Consider the following 23,567-nt stretch of genomic DNA (forward strand, 5'->3'; position numbering starts at 1 on the left):
AAGAGCAGCCATCGTGACGTTCTTTTGTGCAGGTTGACGCCTTGCATTGCGCATCTATCTACTGACATGAACAAATGAATATGTATATCTTAATTAATACACGAAATCGGTTATAACAAGGCTGAAGTGAAACGTTTTCAAATAAAGAACATCAAAAGGAAGTAAGTGTTTAATTTTAACGATAATACCCGGGCGTAATCCGGAAATAGTGTAGAGTAAAAAGATTCAAGTAAAATCGTAATAACCGGTAACCACACCTAGAGAGCCGGTGTTTTTTAACAAATAATTGGTGTTTTCCCCAATCATAATTTGCTATATTAATAATTCAAGAGAATCGTTTATGAAATATAACTTTGTTTGTACTAATATCCGCTTCTATTATTATTGATCGTTGTTGATGAAGTCACTGGAAAATGCCTGAAGCCCTCTTCTTCAACTTCTTTCAACCAGTCTACCAAGAAAGGGGGGGGGGGGGCTTATGTAAAGAAGTGGACATCTTACGGCTGTAATCATCCCATTGTGGGCGTAAATACTTGTAACACGGTTCATACTCGTGTTACAAAATATTTGTGTTTTTAAAATCGACCTATATGACGGGTCACACATGTTTAGGTAGATATGACCTCTTAGGGAAACGCTCGATGTTGCTACTAAGCCCACAAGGTGAAATTAGCTTGATCTATCACTTATAGATAAAATCCGTTTAGCATTTAGATCAGTGTTACCCAACGCGAAGCCCACGCCCCACAAAGGTGTAATTTAATTATTATTAGATTATGATATATGATTATTATTATTTTAGGGGGGGCAATTCGAAAATGGAATCAATATGAGTTTAAGCCTTTCGCTCCGGGCCATTTAAATGCAATTCCAGATGCCAAGTTTAAAGTTCAAAGCAAATTCTTAATTAAATATAAATGTATATAGAACAATTTAAAATGCCGGGCATAAGACTTTTAAAAAAGCTAAGGTGGAGTATGGCATAAAAAAGTTGGGAAACACTGATTTAGACTATGAAGGCTGAAACTCGATTTAATTGGTTAGCAACACTTCTGTGGTAATCGAGGGTTTGTGGCCCTTGATGATATACGAGTAGACCTTGATTCTGACGAAGCCACATCACTCTCATCACTATTCAATATTGATATTGAAGACATGGCTGCTGGAGCCTTCAGGTTCTAAAGTGGAGACCAGGAACCGGCAAGAACAGTGTATAATGTCCGTTATTAATAGTGGACAGATGACCTTAGTAAGGAAGACATTGGATTCCGTCAGCTTCCAACCGGAATTCTGGGTGAGAAGGCTTATGTTTAGCTGTGGACGTCCAATGATGATGAAGACTATTATGACAACATGTTTCGTATGTATATAAAAACGTGTTCAATAACTTGAATCATTGTTAAATATGAAATGTGCCTCGTGTTATATTGAATCAAACTATCCGCTATCTTTGGAAGAGTAACATAGACGAGATCTTTTTTTACTACAAGCGATAATCGATGTACAGTGATAATCTTCACAATATTGGACTTGCGTACACGCATCACTTGAGACTACTTTTTTGCAAATGTCTCATCAACGTAAATTCCATTTGTGGCTTGTCATGTCGGCTCGTATATACAGGGTGTAATGCCTTCGGTTTTTATGCGTATATATTACGAGCTACTACAATATTTATATTCTTTTTCAACGCTATAAAATATATTTATAATCTATATTATTCATTTGACATCGATAACAATACGTACGTTACTAGTGTTTTGAAATAGTGATGTGCTCGTGCTATATCGATGTTATTGATATTTTTAATAAAAAATATCTTTTATTATCTACATATTTTATTTTGTTTTAATTAGTCGATAACAATGTAGCGGTAGAGGGCTTAGACTTGCAATTGCAGGTCGATGGTTCGATTCTTGGAATACATTCTTATAAAATTCACACTTTGCGTAATTTTATAGGGTTGCCATTACTTCGAAAAAGTGTTTACAGATTTGGCAGCAGCGTCTTCCGCGTACCATAATACCACACTGTGATCACCAATCGTATCGATCATGGTATATCCATATGGTATATGTGAAAAGCCAATGTCTTATGTTATATTGGTGTCAATGATTTTTTTCAATTGAACAATCATCTTTGGTTTGTAATTTTTTACTTACAGGCTTTGAAGAACCCGTATTGTCTCTACTCGATAAAAAGCCTGATTTCTTTAACAATATATAGTAAATTATATTTCCATTGCCCATCAATAAAGTTAAAGGAAATAATGTAATGACTACAAGACGAATTGATACACTTTTATAGTCCTAGAAGTACTTGTGCAAAATTGTCTAAAGGCACTTTTTGCATATTTATTTAATTTTTAATCAACACTCCCGATATGATAAGGATCTAAAACTCGTCATCATCACCATGATTTCTTGCTGTATAGTTCATAGTCTAACGATTCGTTAAGTTAAGGCTTCTGAGGAAGTCCTTTCATCGGTCACCTTTGACATTATGCCTTTAAGTGGTCACTGGTCACAAACATTAGATAAGACGATATAATAGTACATATTATTGGTATTACGTCACATATAGTATCAGCTTATAAATATGCTAGCTCGCTTACAATAATTATGTTAGAAATATGTTCATCAAAAAATTCAACACCAAAAAAGTTTTAATGGTCAACTTCATGGCAATGTTTGTTTGTGTATATATCTACCGCAATTTTGTAATTAAAATTTATAGCATAGCATATTTATAGTTAAAATTTAAAGTCATTTCTATTTCATTCGTTTTAATACTGCGATTTATTAGTAAATAAATTAAAATGAATGGATTCGATCGAAAGTTGATAAACAGAGGTAATCAGCTTATTGTGAAATGATGACTTTAGCAATCAGCCAACTTGAACTTTGTTTAGCTATAAATATAAACCGAGAAACTGAGATTGAAAAAAGGAGTCGAAATATCTATTTAATTAGGCATGGGGAGTGTCTACCGCCTTCCCGGAATGGTGAAAAGAGACGGTCAGAAACTCAATACGTCCTCTTTTTAAATAACAAACTTAAAGTTTGCGCAACTTTAAAAATACAAATTTCACTAATTTAATCGTAAGTTAAAAATGATTTTAAAAACCGTCTGCAAATTAATATCATCAATAATTCATCGACAAAGGCACATCACTAATCTCCCGGTACCGAGAAGCGGCCACCGTCCACTGCGCTTTTTGCTCGGAAGAATTCGCTAATAACTTGATTTCTACTGTTTAGGTGGCCCTCGTCTTTTTTAAAGTTTCTTTTAACAGATTGATACTTACGGGGTAAGGGCCAATAAATTGTCGTATTTATAGTTCCACATTGTTCCAGAGCAACGCAGGTATTTGTACCGATGCTCTAATGTAGGGCTGACCTCACTAAACCGAATGTCGATGAATCTCTTGTAAAATTATAATATATACACGATTATTTACATTTTAGTACAATACAAAAAGCGTAATCACAAAGGCCAATTTAAAAAAAAAAGAAATTACTCTCAAATTTATTATTTAGTATATATATATACTGTATTGAATTGGCAATTTTAAGTGGCAGTAGTCAAAAGTAGTTGTGTTAAACTTTATTAAAGGATGTATTCATGTGGAGTTTCTTCACGCTTCTTCTCCACAACTATAACACTTTGCAAAGCAGAGTAGAGTTAAAAATAAAATAGATAATAAATTGACGATCAAGTTATGAAGTCTTGTAGCATCCAGAATAGTTGGCATCCTGGGCCATAAGGTTCTTACTTGGATATCGAGGACAAGCATAGCCTTAGTCCACTCAAAAGGTGGACAGACCCTCATAAGGTCGTCGTTTGACACTGGATACAAGCCACTTCCAATCGGTCCTCTTGGAAATTAATAAGGGAGGTCTAACAATGGACGTCTTAAATAATGACGATGAGGAAATATGTTGTACATTCAATATCCTATATGTATATATATACACAGTATGTTATTATATACATATGTACTTCTTTCGTTTACGTTTACATTTAAGTAACATCATCATCCTATCTATAAAATAAAAGCTCTTCCTCTAAGATCAACAAGATGACCGATTTTGGTTCTGGCTGCATCCACTCCCCGTGACCTTAACTAATAAATTAACTGAATATTAAATAAACAAATGGACACGTGGCAACCCTGTAATCGATCGTGTCGTTACATAGCGCCAGCCCTGAAACAATACATTAGTTTTTCCAACAAGTAATAACGAGACTTATCCGTTTCGCTTCATGAAACATCGAGCCAAATAAAGATGTTAATGTATTTTTTATATCGATAATACTTAACACATGAATTTATTATCGATAATTCTTTTTAACGTCACGTCGCATCACTAAAGTCGATGTTATTCGTATAAAAGTCATCAAATGTTCGCATATTAACATTCCTGTAGCTAGTACTTAAGGTAAATTCTAGTTAACAAAGTTTTTTTTTTACCTTTTATGCCGTGTGAACTTAGGCAAAGAAATGGATTGCACTTCACGGTGAGACTTAACATAATACATGTAAGAAAGGTTATTATGTTCAACACTTACTGATAAAACATTCCAAGTTATTCGTTCTTCTATGTATTTTGAATTTGGATGTGATATGAGTACTTAAAATCACTTACTGTCACACGGAGATCTTTTATTTCTTCTTTTTTCCATTTCACTTGGTCTGACTATTACTTAATATTTATTACTTTGTAGTGCAGTTTAACAAGTTAGGTAGGCAATGTTAGAGACTTGGATGAAAGATACACAGTATATTTTAAGTCATCCGTCTACAACTTCAGATATACCAACGCCGTAATAAATTATTTGTCACGCGAATGAAATAATTTTTATATAAAACTTTCACCACTCATTTGTAAATATTAAACATTGATTTTGAATTGATATAAGATAGTCTTTAATTCCATATACCATCACAGCACTAAAGATTTAATACAAATTCACAAACAACAACACATATGTTACTTGACGCCGTTCGCCATTTTTTATATTTCATAATATTTTTCGGCGTGAGACGCGGTGTTGACAACCGCCTACAAATCATACGCCGCGCGTTCTTACATTTTGCGCATGCGTAGACCGATGGATTGACAGATAAGCAAAAGCATTTTGACAACTGTGATTATTTCGCTACAGTAATTCAAATGAAACACACCATGTTCTATGAAAAGCGAACAAACTCAGTCGGTTATTTTATTTTCTTCCCAATTATTAATTATTATTATCATTCATCACTAATGAATTGACAGATAAGTGAAAGCATTTTGACAACTGTGATAGACACTACAACTTTACTTAAAATGACTATTAATTAGTCATACTTAGTAATAAATATAAGTAAGTATGATTGGTGGTAGTTGAGTTGTGGTAGCTCATTGGTAGAGGAATTAAACATGCGATCGTAGGTCGCGGATTCTATTTCCGGGATACAATCTTATGTAATTCTCACTTTATACATCAATTATATAAGAATTTCACTGCTTATAAGCAAGTTTACAGAGAATGAGCAGCTGTATTATTAACGTACCTTAATAGCTATGGTAAATCCCCCAATAGATATCTTTGAACCGGGCCTATACATCGGTCATCTATTTGTATATAATGATAAACACATTTTGATGTTCATAATTTTATAAAAAACTAAAAAGTCTAGATTTACTTATAAATAAATGTACACAACAATATTTAGAGTATTTTATTTTGTTATCCTATACGGGTCACTAGGTTTTAAGGTGTAGGAGTGGAGATCAAGGAGCGGCAAGCATAAGAGATCTTCCCACAACGTGGACGTCTGAAGACACTGAAACGAGAGCTTAAGTCCAGTAGTGGGCATTCTATGGTTGATGATGATGTTCAATTTACGTTAAAACTATAGTCGCTGGAAAACCGAAATATTTAGTTTAACTGCATATAAGTTAGCATCAATAGATATAAAAATAGGTATAAGTCGAAATCAACAGTAGAATTATTACTTTTATATATAATAAGGAATAAACTTCTAGAATGTTCTAGAACAATTTATAATATGATACACATAGTGTGTATGTTTGTAGAAATTACTTCCTTAGGTATATGACAGGACGGGAAAAGTGGTCAAACGTTAAGAAATCTGTTCTAAAATATCTCGTGTGCGTCTTGACCATCGTGTATTCCAGTAACGCGAAAAGAAATTTTTAAGCGAATCGTTGCTGTAGTTAGTAGCCCCATAGACCGTCTAGGTAAGTACCTAAACGCTTCAAGCAAACTAAATTTACAAACAGTTTAACTGTATAAGAAATCCCGCACGTGTTGTTATCCAAAGCCCTCCCTATAATCCCTCACCGCGGAGGGAACCCTCCGCAAAACAAAAAAATCAATCCCTACAAAATGCCTGCACAATTACCTAACACACCTAACTTCACTTTATACACCCGAATATAAACCTTATACCATCACCAATAAGTCTAAAATCCTCTCACGACAGTAACGATATTACACTGACTGCGTACAAAAGAAATGAAATCTTAAATACACTGGATAAAGTCCAAATTGGATTGATAGGTAACAAATGTTTGCGTTGAGTAAAGCAAAACGCACTGAATACGTAATGAGACGTAGATGTATGAGAGTAGTCGTAATAGGATGCGGCATTACAAGGTAAAAATACTATGTTATATTATTGCGCATTTATGTAATTTGATTTTACAGCTCACAAGTTTTTACGGCAGCAACAATCCTTATTGATTATAGTTACTTCTGTATTAATATCACATTAATATCACTATTAATTATCCATCTATTTAATGAACATTACATTGTAAATAAGTCCTCCATTATTTAAATATGTCATAAAGTTCCATTGTCGTTTTAACTTGTAATACCGCATCTTAATACGACTACTTTCGTTCATCCATGTCTCGTTACATATTCAGCGCGTTTTGCGTTACGTCTTGTAGGCATTCCCTACAAGTCAAGCTAGAAAAGTACATCGATTATCAGTGAGTAGGTATCTAAACATCAGTTTTATCAACAGAATTGGAGTAAAAGCTATAAAGGCTTGTGGCTCACCTTAAAATATAGCTAATAGCTTCTAATAGCAGGCTAATAGCTTCTGAAAGTACAAATTAAGCATGGATAGATAGTAAATACTAAATAATTTCAGTATATAGTAATTCAAATTTTGAAAATGCTTTTTCGCAGATTATTTAGCAGCAACTGATCAATACATTTACCCCTTTAATGTTTTTAAACCTATTACCAATCACCCTGTATACATAATTTAGATGTTACTGTTTATTTTTATAGAGTTTTCTATTAAAATACCATTTTAATCTAGTAATATACTTTCAAGCTATTATAGATTCGAATGCGAGTAGGCTTATCGCATTTTTTCTCATCACTCGTTTATCGATGACAATAAAAATAATGTACCGCATCCAATAAAAGTCATGTTCCGTTTCACGCATCGACGCGCGGGAGACAATCGCGGTACGCCGGAGAACTACACATGTCAGAATGTTTGAATAGATTTACTTACAAATACTGTGCTATCACGACCATTATCATTTAGGGATGGACAGTGGCATTGCGTATTTTCTATTATACGCAACGTCTGATAAAAGTTCACGACGTTTCCCTTGGAATATTTACTGTGAGAGATTATACAAATTACTTTTTATTTTTGATTTTTTTCAAAAACAAACCTTTTTTTACTTCTTTGTGATCAGCATACATATAAATTTCCAAACTGTCTTATTGGACATCTATGGCCTTATTTCCTCTGGCTAAAATTGTGATGATATTACACCTTATCAGGGTCTTCAGAATACGTTAGATGTGTAACACGTTCAACCAGCTCTTTTGGAAATGAATGTGGGGGTATCATACCCACCACTGCACGCTCTATGGTAAAAATGATGATGTGGATACACCTTGTTAGGGTCTGGATGCAGGCCGCTTCCATCCAGTTCACATCTGCAAAATACAGAACACAACTATAAATGGGAGAAAGAGTTTTAGTAGGTACTGTTCTACCTCAAAAAGTGCCTTGAGCAAAATCCCAAAAATTATAGATAAAATAGTTACAGATATATCAAAATTAACTTAATAACAACAAAATACAAATACAAAGCAACATGCATTAGGTTAACAAAAAAACTTTTTTTTTTTTTTTAAATAAAGTCAATAAGATCAAAATCAAATTTATTTACCTTATAATATTAAAAATTAGTTGGTAATTGTTTTTATATAATTATCCATTCATAAATTAATTATTTATTAAATAATTGTTTATTATTATCAGTGATGTCATAGCCGTTATAAGTTCAATAAGAATTTTAAGGTTAGAATTCAATATGGGCGCGACAAAGGCACCGTCCGCCATCTTAGTTTCATTAACAACTGTCTATCAGCTGTTCATAATTAAACAAATAATTGCCACCATTTCCAGTTGTTCCTAGGATACCTGTTTCCGTTGACGCGACCTTTGCGTCTGGATGGATACTTAAGGTTTACGATAGTTAATTTTATTGCTTTAATTACGATTGCTAATTGCAATCGTTTTGCATAGTTCCACACACGTCGGTTTTCTATTACAAATACGTTAAACGTATACAAATAAGATATCAACGAAAAAGATTTTCATAGACATATTTATTTAAATTTATTATTTATAAAGACATCTTAGCAAATTTGTAATTAATATATCAGCTTTGTTTTGCGAAATCTTAGTCTAATTTCTAGTTCTATACAAATTATGTACTTATAAGTGTATTAAAATACTTTTGTAGTAATGCTAGGTAGGTAATATAAACTAAGTTGAGATTCTCAGGCACCCTTTTTGTCAGAATGTAAACAGGCATTACGAAGGAGTGTTACAAGCTGGCGTCCTTTTGATCTCAGAGCTCTTGAAATTGTAGTGTGACTCGAGCTGCGGTTCCATTTTAGGCTAAGCGCCCCCTACGTACTATATTTGTTATATATAAGCATTAATACTTACGCATGCGGATTTAAAAAAAAAAAGATTTGACGTAATAATTACAGTGCGACTCATGGCGCACGCAACTCTCTAAATGAAATCGTCGAATCGCGTGCCACCCTCATGTGTTACTTCTAATAGATTCCTATCTCAAAATATTTAATAAAACTGGTAATATTTCAAAACCCACTTCCTTATACAGTTGCTAATTAAAATGGAACAAACGTAACTGCTACCGCCTTCTGACGTCATAAATTTAAGGCACTTGCCCCAAACGTACTTAACGTTGTATTAAATTAATTATAAAAAAATATTTCATTAAAATCTTAACCTTTTTAATGAACATATATTGTTAATAAGTTTTACTATTTATTAACCTCAATTTTTTGAATTCTCCTGCACACAACTAGATACGCTTAACACAAAACCGCCAGAGAATCGTTTTAACACGTCATGTCGCCTTTAAGTCGCGGCGTAGAATGACTGCAACGTAAACATCGAGGTATACGGCACACTAACGCCATCTATTGACAAACGCTTGAATCTTTTTATCTTTAACAGAATTTGGCACAAAAAAATAATATTTTAAATGAAAATGGAACGATTACATTTATCGAAGGACAAAAATAATCCTTCAACTGGTGGAATACATGTTGAGTGTCTATTTAAATGTAATCTTATGTATACTATATAATTTAAAAGGAAAAAGCTCCGACATATTTCGTTAGATTTTCAATATATTTTAATAAATTTAATTTATTAATAAATTTAAATGTACATTAAATAAAATAAAATATATAATAAGTGTGTCCTGTGGTACATCAAGTCCGTTCCTGGATGTTTGGACATATCAAAAAACGCCAAAACGGCACATCTTAATTTTGACCGACTTTAATAATAAAAGACAATTTTTGAAATTGCATGTTTAAATAAATGCTTGTAGTCTGTAGCTGGATGCTACACAAGTGTAGAATAAAAAAAAAACATACACCTGACGTACAGTGAACACGCTAACCAGAGCATTGCGAGTGCTCCCAGCGCAATGGGCCGGTAATTGTGTAGAAGCGGGCTGTTAAATTAGCACTTTGTAAGCTTTCTTCGCAACTTAGCACTTAATATATTAATTAACAAGCAAACATAGTTGCGATGCGCTTGCGTCGATGTGGTCCCGATGCATTTTCTACCATAAATAACACACATTAAGTTCATATTAGCTTGACAATGTCGATTACAAAACACTTTTTTAATTCACGGCCAATTATTTCATATTAATTCACACAAAACCAATGTTTGAATAGTGGCTTGGTTAAAACTTAAGGCATACGCTTTTTGGACGCGGGTTCAAAAATTTTCTCTTATTTATATAGTCCACATGAAACCATATAAAAAGTTTTAATCGTGTTGATATTAGTTTGATAAACAAATCTTTAAGGGCATCTCGGTCAGAACAGAAGGTAAATTTTCTTAAAGGAAAGCTATGCAAAGAAAAAGTTATTGCACTAAATAGTTGTTTAAAGGTGCAAATGAATGTCTGAAAAAAAAACTTTCTAATCATCCTGTATAAATTGATCACTTTGATATATATTATATCAATTTATATTTTCTACTTCACAGCGACATGCGACAACTTCTAGCAGTAGAAAATATGAAATGACGGCTATTAAAAATGTAGTAATTTTAATATTGGAAACACTTATTCTTACTTTATTAATATAACGTTATTTATGATTAAAAAAAAACACTGATTTTAGAAAAGGGAGTAATGATAATAATTATTTATTATATGTCATTACAGACTTTACTGCCTGAAGTTTTTTGCCTGATGCATTCCAATAGAATTAATAATGTAACACATTTCAGAGTGTTCTCTTTGTACAGAATGATTAGAAATAAGTGTAAAAGTTTCAAATGTTTTTGCTGACTAATGAGCTATACATCCTTTATTAATGTAGATGGTAATATTTTTTGGTGAACAAATAATGCGATGATACTTATATGAATCTTGTTTGCTTTTACATATATTTAATAAATTTTCTTTCGTAATAAAAATCAAAAATATATCAGAGTACATATATTTCAGTTAAGCAATCTAGTAAATTCAGTATATTTAAGTGAAAGTTTAAACGATTACAAGCATCCGCAAGTTTAAACGGTGGTGTATTTCGCGTCGGCCATTACGTTTAACGCTGCCAATTACGAAAGTAATGAATATGTCCCGGCGCGCGCTATGAATAAATTATCATCCTCATTTGTCCGGGTAGCGTCCGTCGGGGTTGGCGGGAATGTTAATTGTTCAAAGTTGTGCCCGCTGAGGGCGCCTCCATGTTTGTCAGCTCCCGCTGTTCACGAATGCGTAATCTTTATTTATAAATGTTTCTATTTTAGTTATCGCTGTCATTATAATTACGTATTATTATTAACAATAAAGCCTTAGCCAATTGAAATTTTAGCTATAAATAAATTCTTTTATTTATGACTAATTATTTGTAAGTTGTTCTGTTTGTTACTATGGGATATAGACTCCTATTTGGGTGCAGGCCTTCTCTTACTTCTTCCATACGTCTCTTTCTCTGGCTAGGTTCAACCGAATTCTTCCGCTGTGTTAATGTCATCAGCCGATCGTATATTCGATCTTTCCAACTTTTTATTTCACGTTGGTTACTGCCAATATGTTTTCATAATACATCATTATGTATTTTAATGTGTTTATTATCAATAATAAATATTAATAAATGGAAGTATATAGAGGTATGTATGTTTATTCATGTAATACTATAGTTGTATGGAATTAATTGCCTTAAGTGATAAGACCGCATATTGTATTTTTTTCTAAGCTACTAGAGTATTAAATTAAATTAAATTTAGGGATATCGATTATTCTGTTACCATATCGATATTAAGAAAAATATAAAGTATAATATAATATCGATATCTCTGAAATAAAATATTGATGTATCGAACGATATGTAGATGTGGAATTAAAAATATTGAAGTTTTTTCAATGTAATATTTGTTTTAATGTTACTAACATGTTATCAATATTTTTAAAACTAAATATCTTTCTTATCAAAACTGACAAAATAAGTAGTCTTATCGACGATGCTAGAAATATTATAATTATTAAATAAACATGTAGATGTTTCTGAAATCGATATCTTTAGAATTACATCGATTTTCCTAAAAATGGCGAAATCGAAATTTAAAAATGGTTATCGTTTAAAAAAAGAATAATTATGTGAATAGATTTACCAGTTATACAAGACAGTATAATATTTTTTACACAAGTTTTTCTCCGGGAAATGAGTTGAGGAAACAATCAGGGATTTCTAATAGGTTACCTTATAAGGTAATATGCAAATCATTTCAAATGTCTTAAGCTATTCTCTTTAAGCCCATTATATCTTCATAATAGATAATAAAGAATCGATCCGTCAATCATTTTTTATAGTGGTATAATTATGATGGAAGATTATAAAGTCCAATTATAATGGTAAATACATATAATAATAGTATATTATGGTTATTACAGTGCTATTATATAGTAGTTGTATATATACTGCAGAAGCAAGTACCTGTGTCGCGTAGGCAGGGGGTCCTTAAACAATATGCCACCATTGTGGTAGCGAAGAGGATACAGTTCAGCACACGCTTGAGGAGTGTACAGCTTGGGAAGAGCTGTGTCTAGAACTCATCGACACTGAGGTGAATGACCTCTCGTTTTTGTTAAGGTGATGGTACAGAACGACCAGTCATGGAGCGCTGGTATAAACTTGCGAAAAAGTGATGTCGCAGGAAGAGGCTGCAGAGAGAGAGAGAGAGAGAGAGAGAGAGAGAAAGAACATCTGAGCTCTCCATTCGCAGCTGGAGACCTGGACGTCGGAGGGTGTTATACCGCGCCTTTCTATAACCTACTTAGCATGGTCTTGGTAAAGGAGGCGAGGTGATCTTCCGCAAGTAAGGAGTCGAGATACTAGGCCACCGCTGTTAAATCTGCGGTAGTATGTGAAAGCGTTCCCGAAGTTTCAACAAAAAGGCGTTCTAGAAGATCGAGGAGTTTTAGCTGATAGAAGTCCGGCTTAACCCTTTCATTGCCCCCGTAACGGCGGGGTATCCCATGCAGGATGCACGAGTAAAGATCGCTTTTATATAATTAGTATCAATAATCACCAATGTAAAGATATGTTTACATGTATCTAATTTTTATAAGGTATGCACGCAATATTTTTTTTTGATTTTTCATATCATCGTATGCTAGTTTTTCTTTTGTACAAAACGCCTCCGTGAAACACAAATTGGAGATTTTATAACATTTCATTGTAACAACATATTAAAATCGAAGAAAATACTCTAAACTATATAGTACACAGGAGGACATAAGAGAACACGTCTGCACAGCACAACTGACAGATGTCGACTGACATTTTTTGGCCGTGTAAACGCGTTTTGCTAAGAATTGACTAATCTATGAGTTGTGTATTTTCCTTGTCTGCTATTAACCATGTCCTGCTTATACATAGCTTATTTGTCGTGTATTGTCCCCCTCTATAAAGTTATCACTTTGAAAAGCTGCAGGCCAATAACTTCTGGTAATATAAGTATACGGGGGTTATAAAAGTAAGTAATAATTAAGTTAAAAATGTAAGAATAAGTATTTCGAAAGCTCTTTTTCTTATGACATTTTTCTTACGTTAATTATTATTTTTGAAATGTAATGATTTTTGGATAGGGTTGTACCAAACATCAATTGACAGCATATATTTACTCCTAGATTTTACACGTATAAGCGATTAAATTGTATAAATGGCTACTATTTGCACTTTTTACTAGTATTATAAAAAAATAGGGTTTTCACAAACAAGGTTCGCGTGTACAGTGTCATATTTAAGTAAATTAACGTTGATTTAGCGAATCTTAATTGTTTCCGAGCGGTCATTACTTTTGGTCAGCAAATGTGCACCTACCCTACGTTTTCCAATAATTAAAATTCAGTACACATAAAAGAATGTGCCCTAACACATTACGCCTCGTTACGTAAAATTCCCTGGCACACGATCCACGGGACTTTGTTTAATTAAAAACACGAATAAAAAAAAAACTTACCACCCGTTTTATCGGGTGATAAACGGGCGTTTGAAGCGATATCTCACCGGTCACATTAAAACAAACCTTATCTTCACTACACATGGTATATTTTCGCTTGGCTACGACCAAACATTTTTCAAACTGCAAAAGATTTGTGTTTACACCATTTCCCGTTCTATTCTTAAAACGATAAAACTCAATGTTCATTACGTACGTAACGCTTGCGTTTGGAAGACGCTCAAGCGATTTTTTAACCCAAAACCCACGTAATAGAATCCAAAATAGCATGGAACAATAATTTAAAAAACCGTTTACATGAACTGTTGTAAGTCACGTACGACTTGATGATCAAATCTGTACTTTACGTAAATTCGTTAAGGTGTGAAATCCTTTGACGTAATGGATTGGCGAATAAATTCACCGGTACAGGAAGCCACAGAAGTGTTTATAGTTGCCATTTTCCTCTGCTGATAGCGTTTGGCGTAGTGTGGATTTATTGCTGTGTACAGTCGCACGCTAAACTGTCTAGATCCCTTTAAAATGATTGCGGGTGATTTAAAATGGTATATATATTTATGGAATTAAATCTGGAGTATTGTAAGCGGTAATTGGAACAATATGGCGCTATGTGATCAATATCTCCTTACAGGGAAACGTTTCTTGTTTTAACAATTCTATATTCTAATTAACTATGAAACATGCCGTCGTTCAATGTCTCTTATTGGCTAAGACGAAGGTCTACGACTAATGTGTGTTATCGGTGATGAAACGTGGTCTTTCATTTCGGGTTTTGTCAAGCTTACGGCTGCTCAACAAAGTATGGAGAGGGCTAAGTTCCGAGTTACTTTCATATAAAAATATTTTCAATACAAGTTTAATGAATTTACTCAAGGTTTAATACTTTACTAATAATATTTAGACAATCACCACGGCAAACCAGAAGTCGATTCTTTTTTTGAAAATTTAAATCACATTTTATCGAAACGGCGGACGAATATTGTGATAATCACTTCAAGTATTTAGAATTTTAAAAAAGGAAGTCGATTGGTGTGGTTCTATGTGAACTAGGTGAATTGACGATATCATTCTTGTGATTTTTGGTCGAGGCCTATGCCAACTTTTATCTATGAATTATATTAGCTATATACAACTAGCCTATGTAAACTTTTCAACATTTCTTCCTACGATATAGATGCAGCTTTCGGGTTATCCGAAAAATAACCTGTGCCCGTTATTGTAGGTTAAAGGGTTAAGACAGTTCCATAAAAAATATTAATTGTTAAAACCCTTGATCTGATCGGCCGTTTTTAGCATATTCTAAATTTGCTATAGCTTCATTATTTCAGTGGCTGTATGACGTAATGTCAAGTTACATATGTTGTATAAAAAAGTTGTTATTATAACTCCACAGTATAAAAATTATTACTGAATTTTTAATAGTGTTAAATAAAATGTAGACTGTGTGAATTATTAACTGTGCAGTTTAAATAATTAAACGTGAGCTTGACTACGTGTTACGTCACTTCCGAACATGGCCGCCGTGTGACATGGCCGATGGGAAATATTGCTCTATTATGGCGGCAAGCATTTAATTAGGTCTGTGGGCGTACCTTACGCTAGTTAACTACATTTTCATGTAATTCTATGGGTTGAATTGTCACGGGAACATGCCCATAGACATTTCTTTTATTTTTATGTATTTAAATTTAAAAACGTTTACTCTGATTTCGAATCATAAACTGTTTTTATAGAAGACTAGCTGATCCCGCAAACGTTGTTTTGCAAAAAAAATTAAAGTTTTTAATTAACAAATGTAAGATAAGGGTTGATCGTAGAGAGGTGAAAATTTAGGTTTGTATGTATTTTTGTATGCTGTATCATAATAAAATAAAAACCAAAAAAATTGTCTAAAAAATTAAAAATAAAATTTAGGGGTGTACCACCCTTATCACTTAGGGGTATGGAAAATAGATAGTAGCCGATTCTCAGACATACTGAATACGCATGTAAAATTTGGTAAAAATCGGTCAAGCCGTTTCGGAGGAGTTCAAGTTCGAACACCGTGACACGAGAATTTTATATATTAGATTTATGTGAATGTATAGTTCATATGACAGCAAAAAAACTTTTTACAACTCAATCTGGTCTTCCTGTACAAAAATATCACAATGAAATATCCTATATTTTGCGACTGACCAATAACATCTGGCATTATAAAGTCCGCAATGACAGACGATAAACAATAATTAATTTTAATGCGTCATTCATCCGAATTATTAAAACCATTTTAATAATAAATAACGTAATGATAATATTTACTACATTTTCACTGCGTAATTTATTATTTCCGGAACAATTTATTTTTAACCCTTAACTATGGACGTCATTTTTTTGTCACACTACCACGGACGCACGGTCTCTCGGACCGCTATGTTCTAAAGTCCAAATATTACGTAAATATTAATTTTATTTGTACACTTTTGTATTTTTTGTTTTTTATGTATATTAAAATTAAATAATTTCGATGCTTTTAATCAATCTTTCTTTATTTGTAAATAAAATAAAGCATAATAACAATTAAAGACACTTTTTGGCATACATTTACTAGAGATCAATTGTAGGACGAAAAACTCGAACGAATTAAACTTTTTAGAAGAAATAACAATCAAAACTATAAATCTAAGGTTTAACCTAAAATAAAAACGAATAAAAGTCTTCTCAAATTCAAATAAAAAAATTTTGACATTGATCCAATTGTTTGAAATTATTGGCAGTCCTTGCACAAGGGTTTGGAACATTGTAAACATATGACCTGCCTACAATCTATACAAGTGTAATTGGACTTTCTTTTTGGTTTTGGTGGACAAAGACGACATGTTTTTCGTTTTAATGAATCACTCTCCTGGCTAGGGGGTTCATCTAGGAGCATATCTGTGCCTAAAACTCGCCTCATTGTCATTTTCAATTCGTTTGATTTTATTGCTCGTCTCCTTTTATTATTCGTTCCGCATGCATATATGACTAAAGATCGTGCCATTTTTTTAGGAATACTCCACTTTTTATTTTTTTGCTCTGATGCTCATTGTGTAGCACATGAGCATTTATACCACACAAGTCAAGAATGCGATATAAAATGATCAAAAGCCATCTTCTAGTTCAATATTCTTTGATATTTTGAAAGAAAATTACATAAAACAATCAAATTAAACAAAATCACCGTTTATATTATTTACGCAGGAAACGTGGACGTGCGGTCCGACAGACCGCGGTTCAAGTATAAAGTAAAATAACTCACCTAATTTGTGGCCGCCGACACAATCTCTTATCTCATCATACGTTTGGGCGCTAAAACTGAAGCTACTGAGAGCATTAAATGCGGGGAGCAAGAGGAAAGGGGTAAACACAAAAATTACAAACTGCAAGCGGTCTGTGAGACCGCGCGTCCGCAGTTAAAGGTTAAATACGGTGTACGATATATTAATTGACAGGAAATCAGTTTTTATTCCGATTCTTCCGTCTCTTTCTATTTTCCTTTTCAAAGATTTTACATCTCTTATAAATTACCCCGTATATTAGAACATTAAAATTGTCTAAATTTAATATCACACGAGTTAAAAACATTGATATGATTCATAGTATTGTGTTGTCATCGAGCAGTTCTGAGAATAAGTAATAAAATATGCAAATCTTATCAATCGAGGCATTCTTTCACTATAATATAATCAACTATTGACGTGAAATAAAGATTTATTCATATTGAAGTAGGTATATTCATTTATAATCTACCAAAATAATAATAAATAAATATCCAACAGTGTCGGCGCGGGTTCAATTTCCGCAATACATTCTTATATAATTTACATTTTGTGCATTATCAAGAGCAATGTTTACGTTTCTAACAGTACATTAATCTTATCGTTTCTGGCTTATTAGTATTTAACGGAATCAGACGTTACCTTGCGGAAGTCCATCCTAAGTATGAAAAAGACCAATATTTAGCCACATCCGCACATGCAGTGGTAGTCGTGCAACAAAGTGCACCGCCCGCCAGCCCGCTGATAAATGCGTATGCGGAAAACAATGCGAATTACACAACCGCCACCGCCAAATTACTCAACACGTGTTTCACCCCTCCACGGGGCATCTTCAGGAGTTATGTTACACTGATTAGTGCCAAACACAGAGACTCTGTGTTTTTATCAGCGTGCTGGCGGGCGGTGCGAATTGTTGCACGACTACCACTGCATGTGCGGAAGTGGCTAAATATTGGTCTTTTTCATACTCTGGCTTATTAGTGTTGTGTATGTGTTATGTATCTATATAAATATATATAATAATATATGCGAGGAGTTGTACGCCAGCGGTAGATAACTGAGACTAATGATCGTATGTCACAGATTCGATTTTCGGGATATAGACTTATATAATGAACACTGTGTATTAATTATATATGATTGCTACTGCTCACAAACAAGCTTACAGAGGATGCGCAGCAGGGTCCTCTGTGTACCATAATACCACACTGCGATCGCCAACCCACCTATCAAGTGTGGCGATTATGATGTGTTTATATGGTGCCCCATAAATATCTTTGAAGGAGGCATATTCCTAGTAGTCGGCGTCTATGGGCTGAAACCTCGAAGACGTCAGGATTTCAAACATCAAAGTTTCTATGACAAAGAATATATAAGTTATCTATACAACTATGCATATTTTTTTAATTATCTATACATATTTCCGGTGCACTTAACAATATAATATGAACATTATGGAAAAACGTGGCTCTGAAATGACTTGTTGTGATGATTGTGTAATCTTTTCGCTTTATAATAAACGGTCAGGTGAATTTCCTCATGGAATTGACCCTGAATCAATGTGTGAAGTGAGCCCTGGATAGAGATACAAGAGATGGCCGTGCAATAACCTCCATGATTATGTTTAAACTGTACTGTACAAAAAAGAAAAATAAACAGGAGTTGTTTCTACATTGTGACGTCATAACACATGCATAGGCATATCTAGATCGTTCTAGATTGTTTTTTTTTTAATTTTTTTTATAAAAATCAATTAATTAATTTATTTACTTTATTGGAGTTAAATAGTAACAAAAGGCAGTGAGAAAGTACAAATATAGAAACTTAGAAATATAAAATTAGTTACAATTGTTATCTTATAACTAGCTCACTAAGAACATTTAATGATTTGTAGTCAAACAATGACAAAACAAATAAAAACATCACTAAACAGGCATTCTGCATATCACACCGCAATAATTACGAGTCACAGCAAGCCGTCACGTTCCAATGAGGTTTAAATTGTATTGTGTGTACTCAATAATTTCAAACGATATTGTCTTTCAAACTTAATCTCTATTTCAAATTTGTATATGTTATACAACATCCTTTAAGAGCACAACCATTATTTTTCAGACCATTTTATCGTATTCGAGCGGTTTCATAACCGTTCCAGTTCAGTTTAAAAAAATTAAAAATAGAATTTTACAAATTAATATCTTATTATCCTACATCTTTGACAATTCTTTGTCACCCTAGTGTACTTTAAAACAGTATTTCACGTATATAAAATCCTTATACAAATCTATTATTGTGTTACAAAACATTATCCGATGTGATTTGATACTGGCAACTTGAATCGAAATGTCGAACGAGTATCAAGTGACAAGTCAAGCTGAGGTCACCTTTCGGAGCCCTTGCTATGAGAGAGCAACCTACCTTAACAGCCTTACCGTCCTGTTAACAGATAAAATCTGGTTATTAAAATAGGAAGGTCTGTATAGGCCCCCAACTAAGTAGACCGACGACGGTAGCGCAGGACAGCATGCTGAGAAGAAGAAAAAGAAAATAAAAAGAAAAAATTCTTCGGTGGTAATATAAATGAGGATTGGTTATAGGTGTAAAAGCAGTTTACGTTTGAATTTATTAAAAAAAGAAATCCAAAAATTAACGGTTTCAGAAATAATAATTAACGTAATGATATAGTAATAAAAAGCGTTTAAAAATTCAGATTTATACAAATTAAAATTAATTATTGTATACTATCTGATCCTACAGACTTTTTACTGGTATAACTCATTGGCCTGTATGCTAATAGAAAAGTTAAAATAATATAACGTATTTCAGTATGAGCACTTGATATATAATTATTGTAAAAAGCTTATCGCTGACAAATGTGCTATACATTCACCCCTTTAAAGCTATTACAGCTATAATTATATAGCATAAAAATCAAATCACGAAATGACATTAACACTCGCATATCAATTTCGTTATTTAATTATAACATATTCAAATGTAATTCAATTTGACGTTTGATTGATTATAAAAAAAATAGCAGGCCAATAGTTCGCTGCGAGAGATAACATCATAAGTGTAAAGCCGCCGGAGGCGTCGACACGGATTGGTCTCTCAATGCCCGACTCAAAACCGGTTATAACTCTAATGCTATATAGCTTAATTAGCGTTGCTACTAAATCATTATATTGCTATCTAATGTCATTGCTATCTATAAATTGATTTAAAAAATAAACCTGTCTGTTACCTCTATTTTGGCGGGAATCATTTACATTATTGTATAATTATAAAACTGTTAATTATAATATAGTTTAATTACTACATATATATGAATAAATTTAATCAAATTGGAATGCGTAATTTTAGATACGAATATATTAAATGACTAACTATGACACGTGGTGTGCCTCACTCGGGGCTCGGGATTTTTCTACGAAAGTAACGATACAGCTCAGTGGATAGGCCGGTTTAAGTGGCAGTCGGTTTTTGGGGCTTTAATGTTCTTGAGTGGTGACCCAGAACACAGGCACGCAGTGTAGAACGCCCTTTAACTTAAATAACCCTGTCAAGATCAGACTTGACAGAAGACCCTAGATGCAGAGTGCTTCCTAGTTTTTATTAGAAGTTATTGGAAGACCACAGAGGAGGTGTATGTACTTCTGTAGATATGCTACAGCTGAAATGATGATAAGTGATCAAATCATAGAATTCAGGAAATGTATGTAGTCTTTCGAAAATTGAACCTGAGACTTAAGATCGTAGTTCCTAACCGTCACTTTACAATCGATAGAAAGCATGTTTCAAATTTAAATGTATTTTTTATGCAACCTATGGTAGTGAAATTAGATGAAAAACAAGCTGTGATTTATATTATTTGAAATCGAACGTAATCTCTATAGTATGTACACACGCGAAGAAAAATCGTTATCGAAAAATATAATTCTTGATATAGACACAGGGAACGATATCGCCTGACGCAAAATAATAATTCTCTGTCACATTTATTACAGAATTTCGTGCGCGATTATACTTAATGCTAAACTGCCGTAAATAATTACTTAATACGAAACGAGTGAACATTACAATTTATTTAATTAAATTTAAACAGTTACGAATATAAAGTTGCAAGTAATAAAGTTAACAGTATATTTTCATATCTCGCTTTTGCTTTTTGACGTCATTGGCAGAGAGGTCAAAGATTTTTGTTAATTAATTATTATTATGTTAATTACATTTTACTTATTAATAAATTTAATTAATTATAATTAGAAATATATTCTATATGTAGTTAATTATGTTACAAGCAGCTACTTTTTTCTTAAATGTTACCATTCCAAATTTGAAAATCATCAACTAGTGTAACATAAGAAATAAATAATATTTATAATATTTATTCCACAGACATTAGCGTCGATGCCTTTGGTTTTACAATTATGCTAAATATTTCCGAATTTTTTTTGGACACGTTTTTGCAAGTCACCTTGCTTTAACAAGTCTTTTAAACTATTCCCTAACTTAAACCTTACGTTCTTAAATTATTGATCTTGTTTGGTTGTTCACAACGCCATAAAAATGTCCAGTTTTTAATATTACGTTTCGTGCGACCTTTTCTTCATCCATACACCATATTGCCTCAGGTTGTGCGCCAGTACCTTTGCGGTTGCCATATTCATCACATCGATGAACCTTGCGATCGCATCTTGGGTCGCGTCCGTGTAATACATGCAAGAGTTTGTGTGACATGATATTGCTAGACTGAGGGTATCTGTTGTTCGATGAACAAAAGTGATCGCTTCGATATTTAGACCCTGAGCCTCGTGGATGTTGAGCGTCTTTGAACCTGCTACCTTAGCCTTGGCTAATGAGAACTAATTTATCGGATTGGGTATAAGTTAGGTACCTATCTATATTCCGTTATATACTATAACAATTAAAGTATGTATGCAGTTTTTAAATATATTTTTCTTTTGTCTACAGGACCAAGAAGTAGAAGAGTCAAAAAGAAGATGAATCCAGAAGAGAAGAGACCGAGGACTGCTTTCAGTGCCGCGCAACTTGCAAGACTAAAGGTATTATTAACTTTTTGAATGTAACAACAATTCTAACTTCTGATGGTTATATAGAGAACGTATTCTGATTGCTTGGAGAGATTGAGACATCAAGTATATTCTTTGTAACGTAAGGATAGGAAAAGTTTCTTAGCCGTCGTTGTCGTCGTTTCAACTCAAAGATGCCCACTGCAAGATATGAGCTTCCTCCAAAGATATCTATGGGGGGATATCCTATAATCGGCACGCTTGGTAAGCGGGTTGGCGATCGCAGTGTGGTTTATGGTACGCAGAGGACGCTGCTGTTCATCTTCTGGAAACTTGTTTATGAGCAGTGGCATCTTATAAAATTATTGGACTGAGTGTAAATTATATCAGATTGTACGCGCGGAATCGAAACCGCGACCTACGAACGCAAGTCTCAATTCTCTATCGCTGGGCTACCACTGCTCAAATGTTAGGATATGCCAAACAGCGAATGAACTATACCTTCACTCTTTTTAAGCTGTTACATCCATAACTAAACACCCTGTATATTTTACCCTGCATGTAGTTTTGATAATGATGACGTGTGCATGTGCGTATCGGTTTGGTTTTCGAGAATGACAGGGGTGTTCTGTTGGCAGCACGAGTTCGCTGAGAACCGCTACCTGACGGAGCGGCGGCGGCAGGCGTTGGCGGCGGAGCTGGGCCTGGCGGAGGCGCAGATCAAGATCTGGTTCCAGAACAAGCGCGCCAAGATCAAGAAGGCGTCCGGACAGCGCAACCCGCTCGCTCTACAGCTTATGGCACAGGGTCTCTACAACCACAGCACGGCCACCGAAAGCGACGAAGACGAGGAAGAAATAAACGTCACATAGATATAGAAAGATCTAGAAACATCTAGAAACCTCTAGAAGCGTACTTGATAAATATTCATTCATTAGTTTCAGCCGAAAGATACCCACTGCATGGCATATGCCTCCCCCAAAGATCGCTACGATGACCCATTTTAATAAGTAATTTTATTAACTTGATAAATATTACTTACTAACTTACTTTTTGCAAGCTGTAAAATCAATACAGTTGAGGATCAAATGAGTTCTTGGTTGATTAACAAAACTCTATTTCTTACCCCATAGCTTCCAAATTCAAAAT

At 33.7% G+C, this 23,567-nt stretch overlaps 1 protein-coding gene across 1 annotated transcript in view; it reads left to right on the top strand.

The window, feature by feature from the left end:
* The window catches only part of LOC137922713 (segmentation polarity homeobox protein engrailed-like), a 38,545-nt gene extending 15,231 nt beyond the window's left edge, over positions 1–23,314 (top strand). Inside the window, exons 2-3 of the mRNA XM_068765748.1 lie at positions 22,360–22,451; positions 23,057–23,314. Of these exons, the coding sequence (XP_068621849.1) occupies positions 22,360–22,451; positions 23,057–23,290 (326 nt within the window). The 3' untranslated portion in view covers positions 23,291–23,314. The remainder of the gene's footprint in view (positions 1–22,359; positions 22,452–23,056) is intronic.
* Positions 23,315–23,567: the final 253 nt, after the last annotated feature.

The sequence above is a fragment of the Battus philenor genome, unplaced genomic scaffold (genome assembly GCF_028537555.1).
Source record: "Battus philenor isolate CCGP_79_NKW_IND1 unplaced genomic scaffold, ilBatPhil1.0.hap1 SCAF_20, whole genome shotgun sequence".
Lineage (NCBI taxonomy): Eukaryota > Metazoa > Arthropoda > Insecta > Lepidoptera > Papilionidae > Battus > Battus philenor.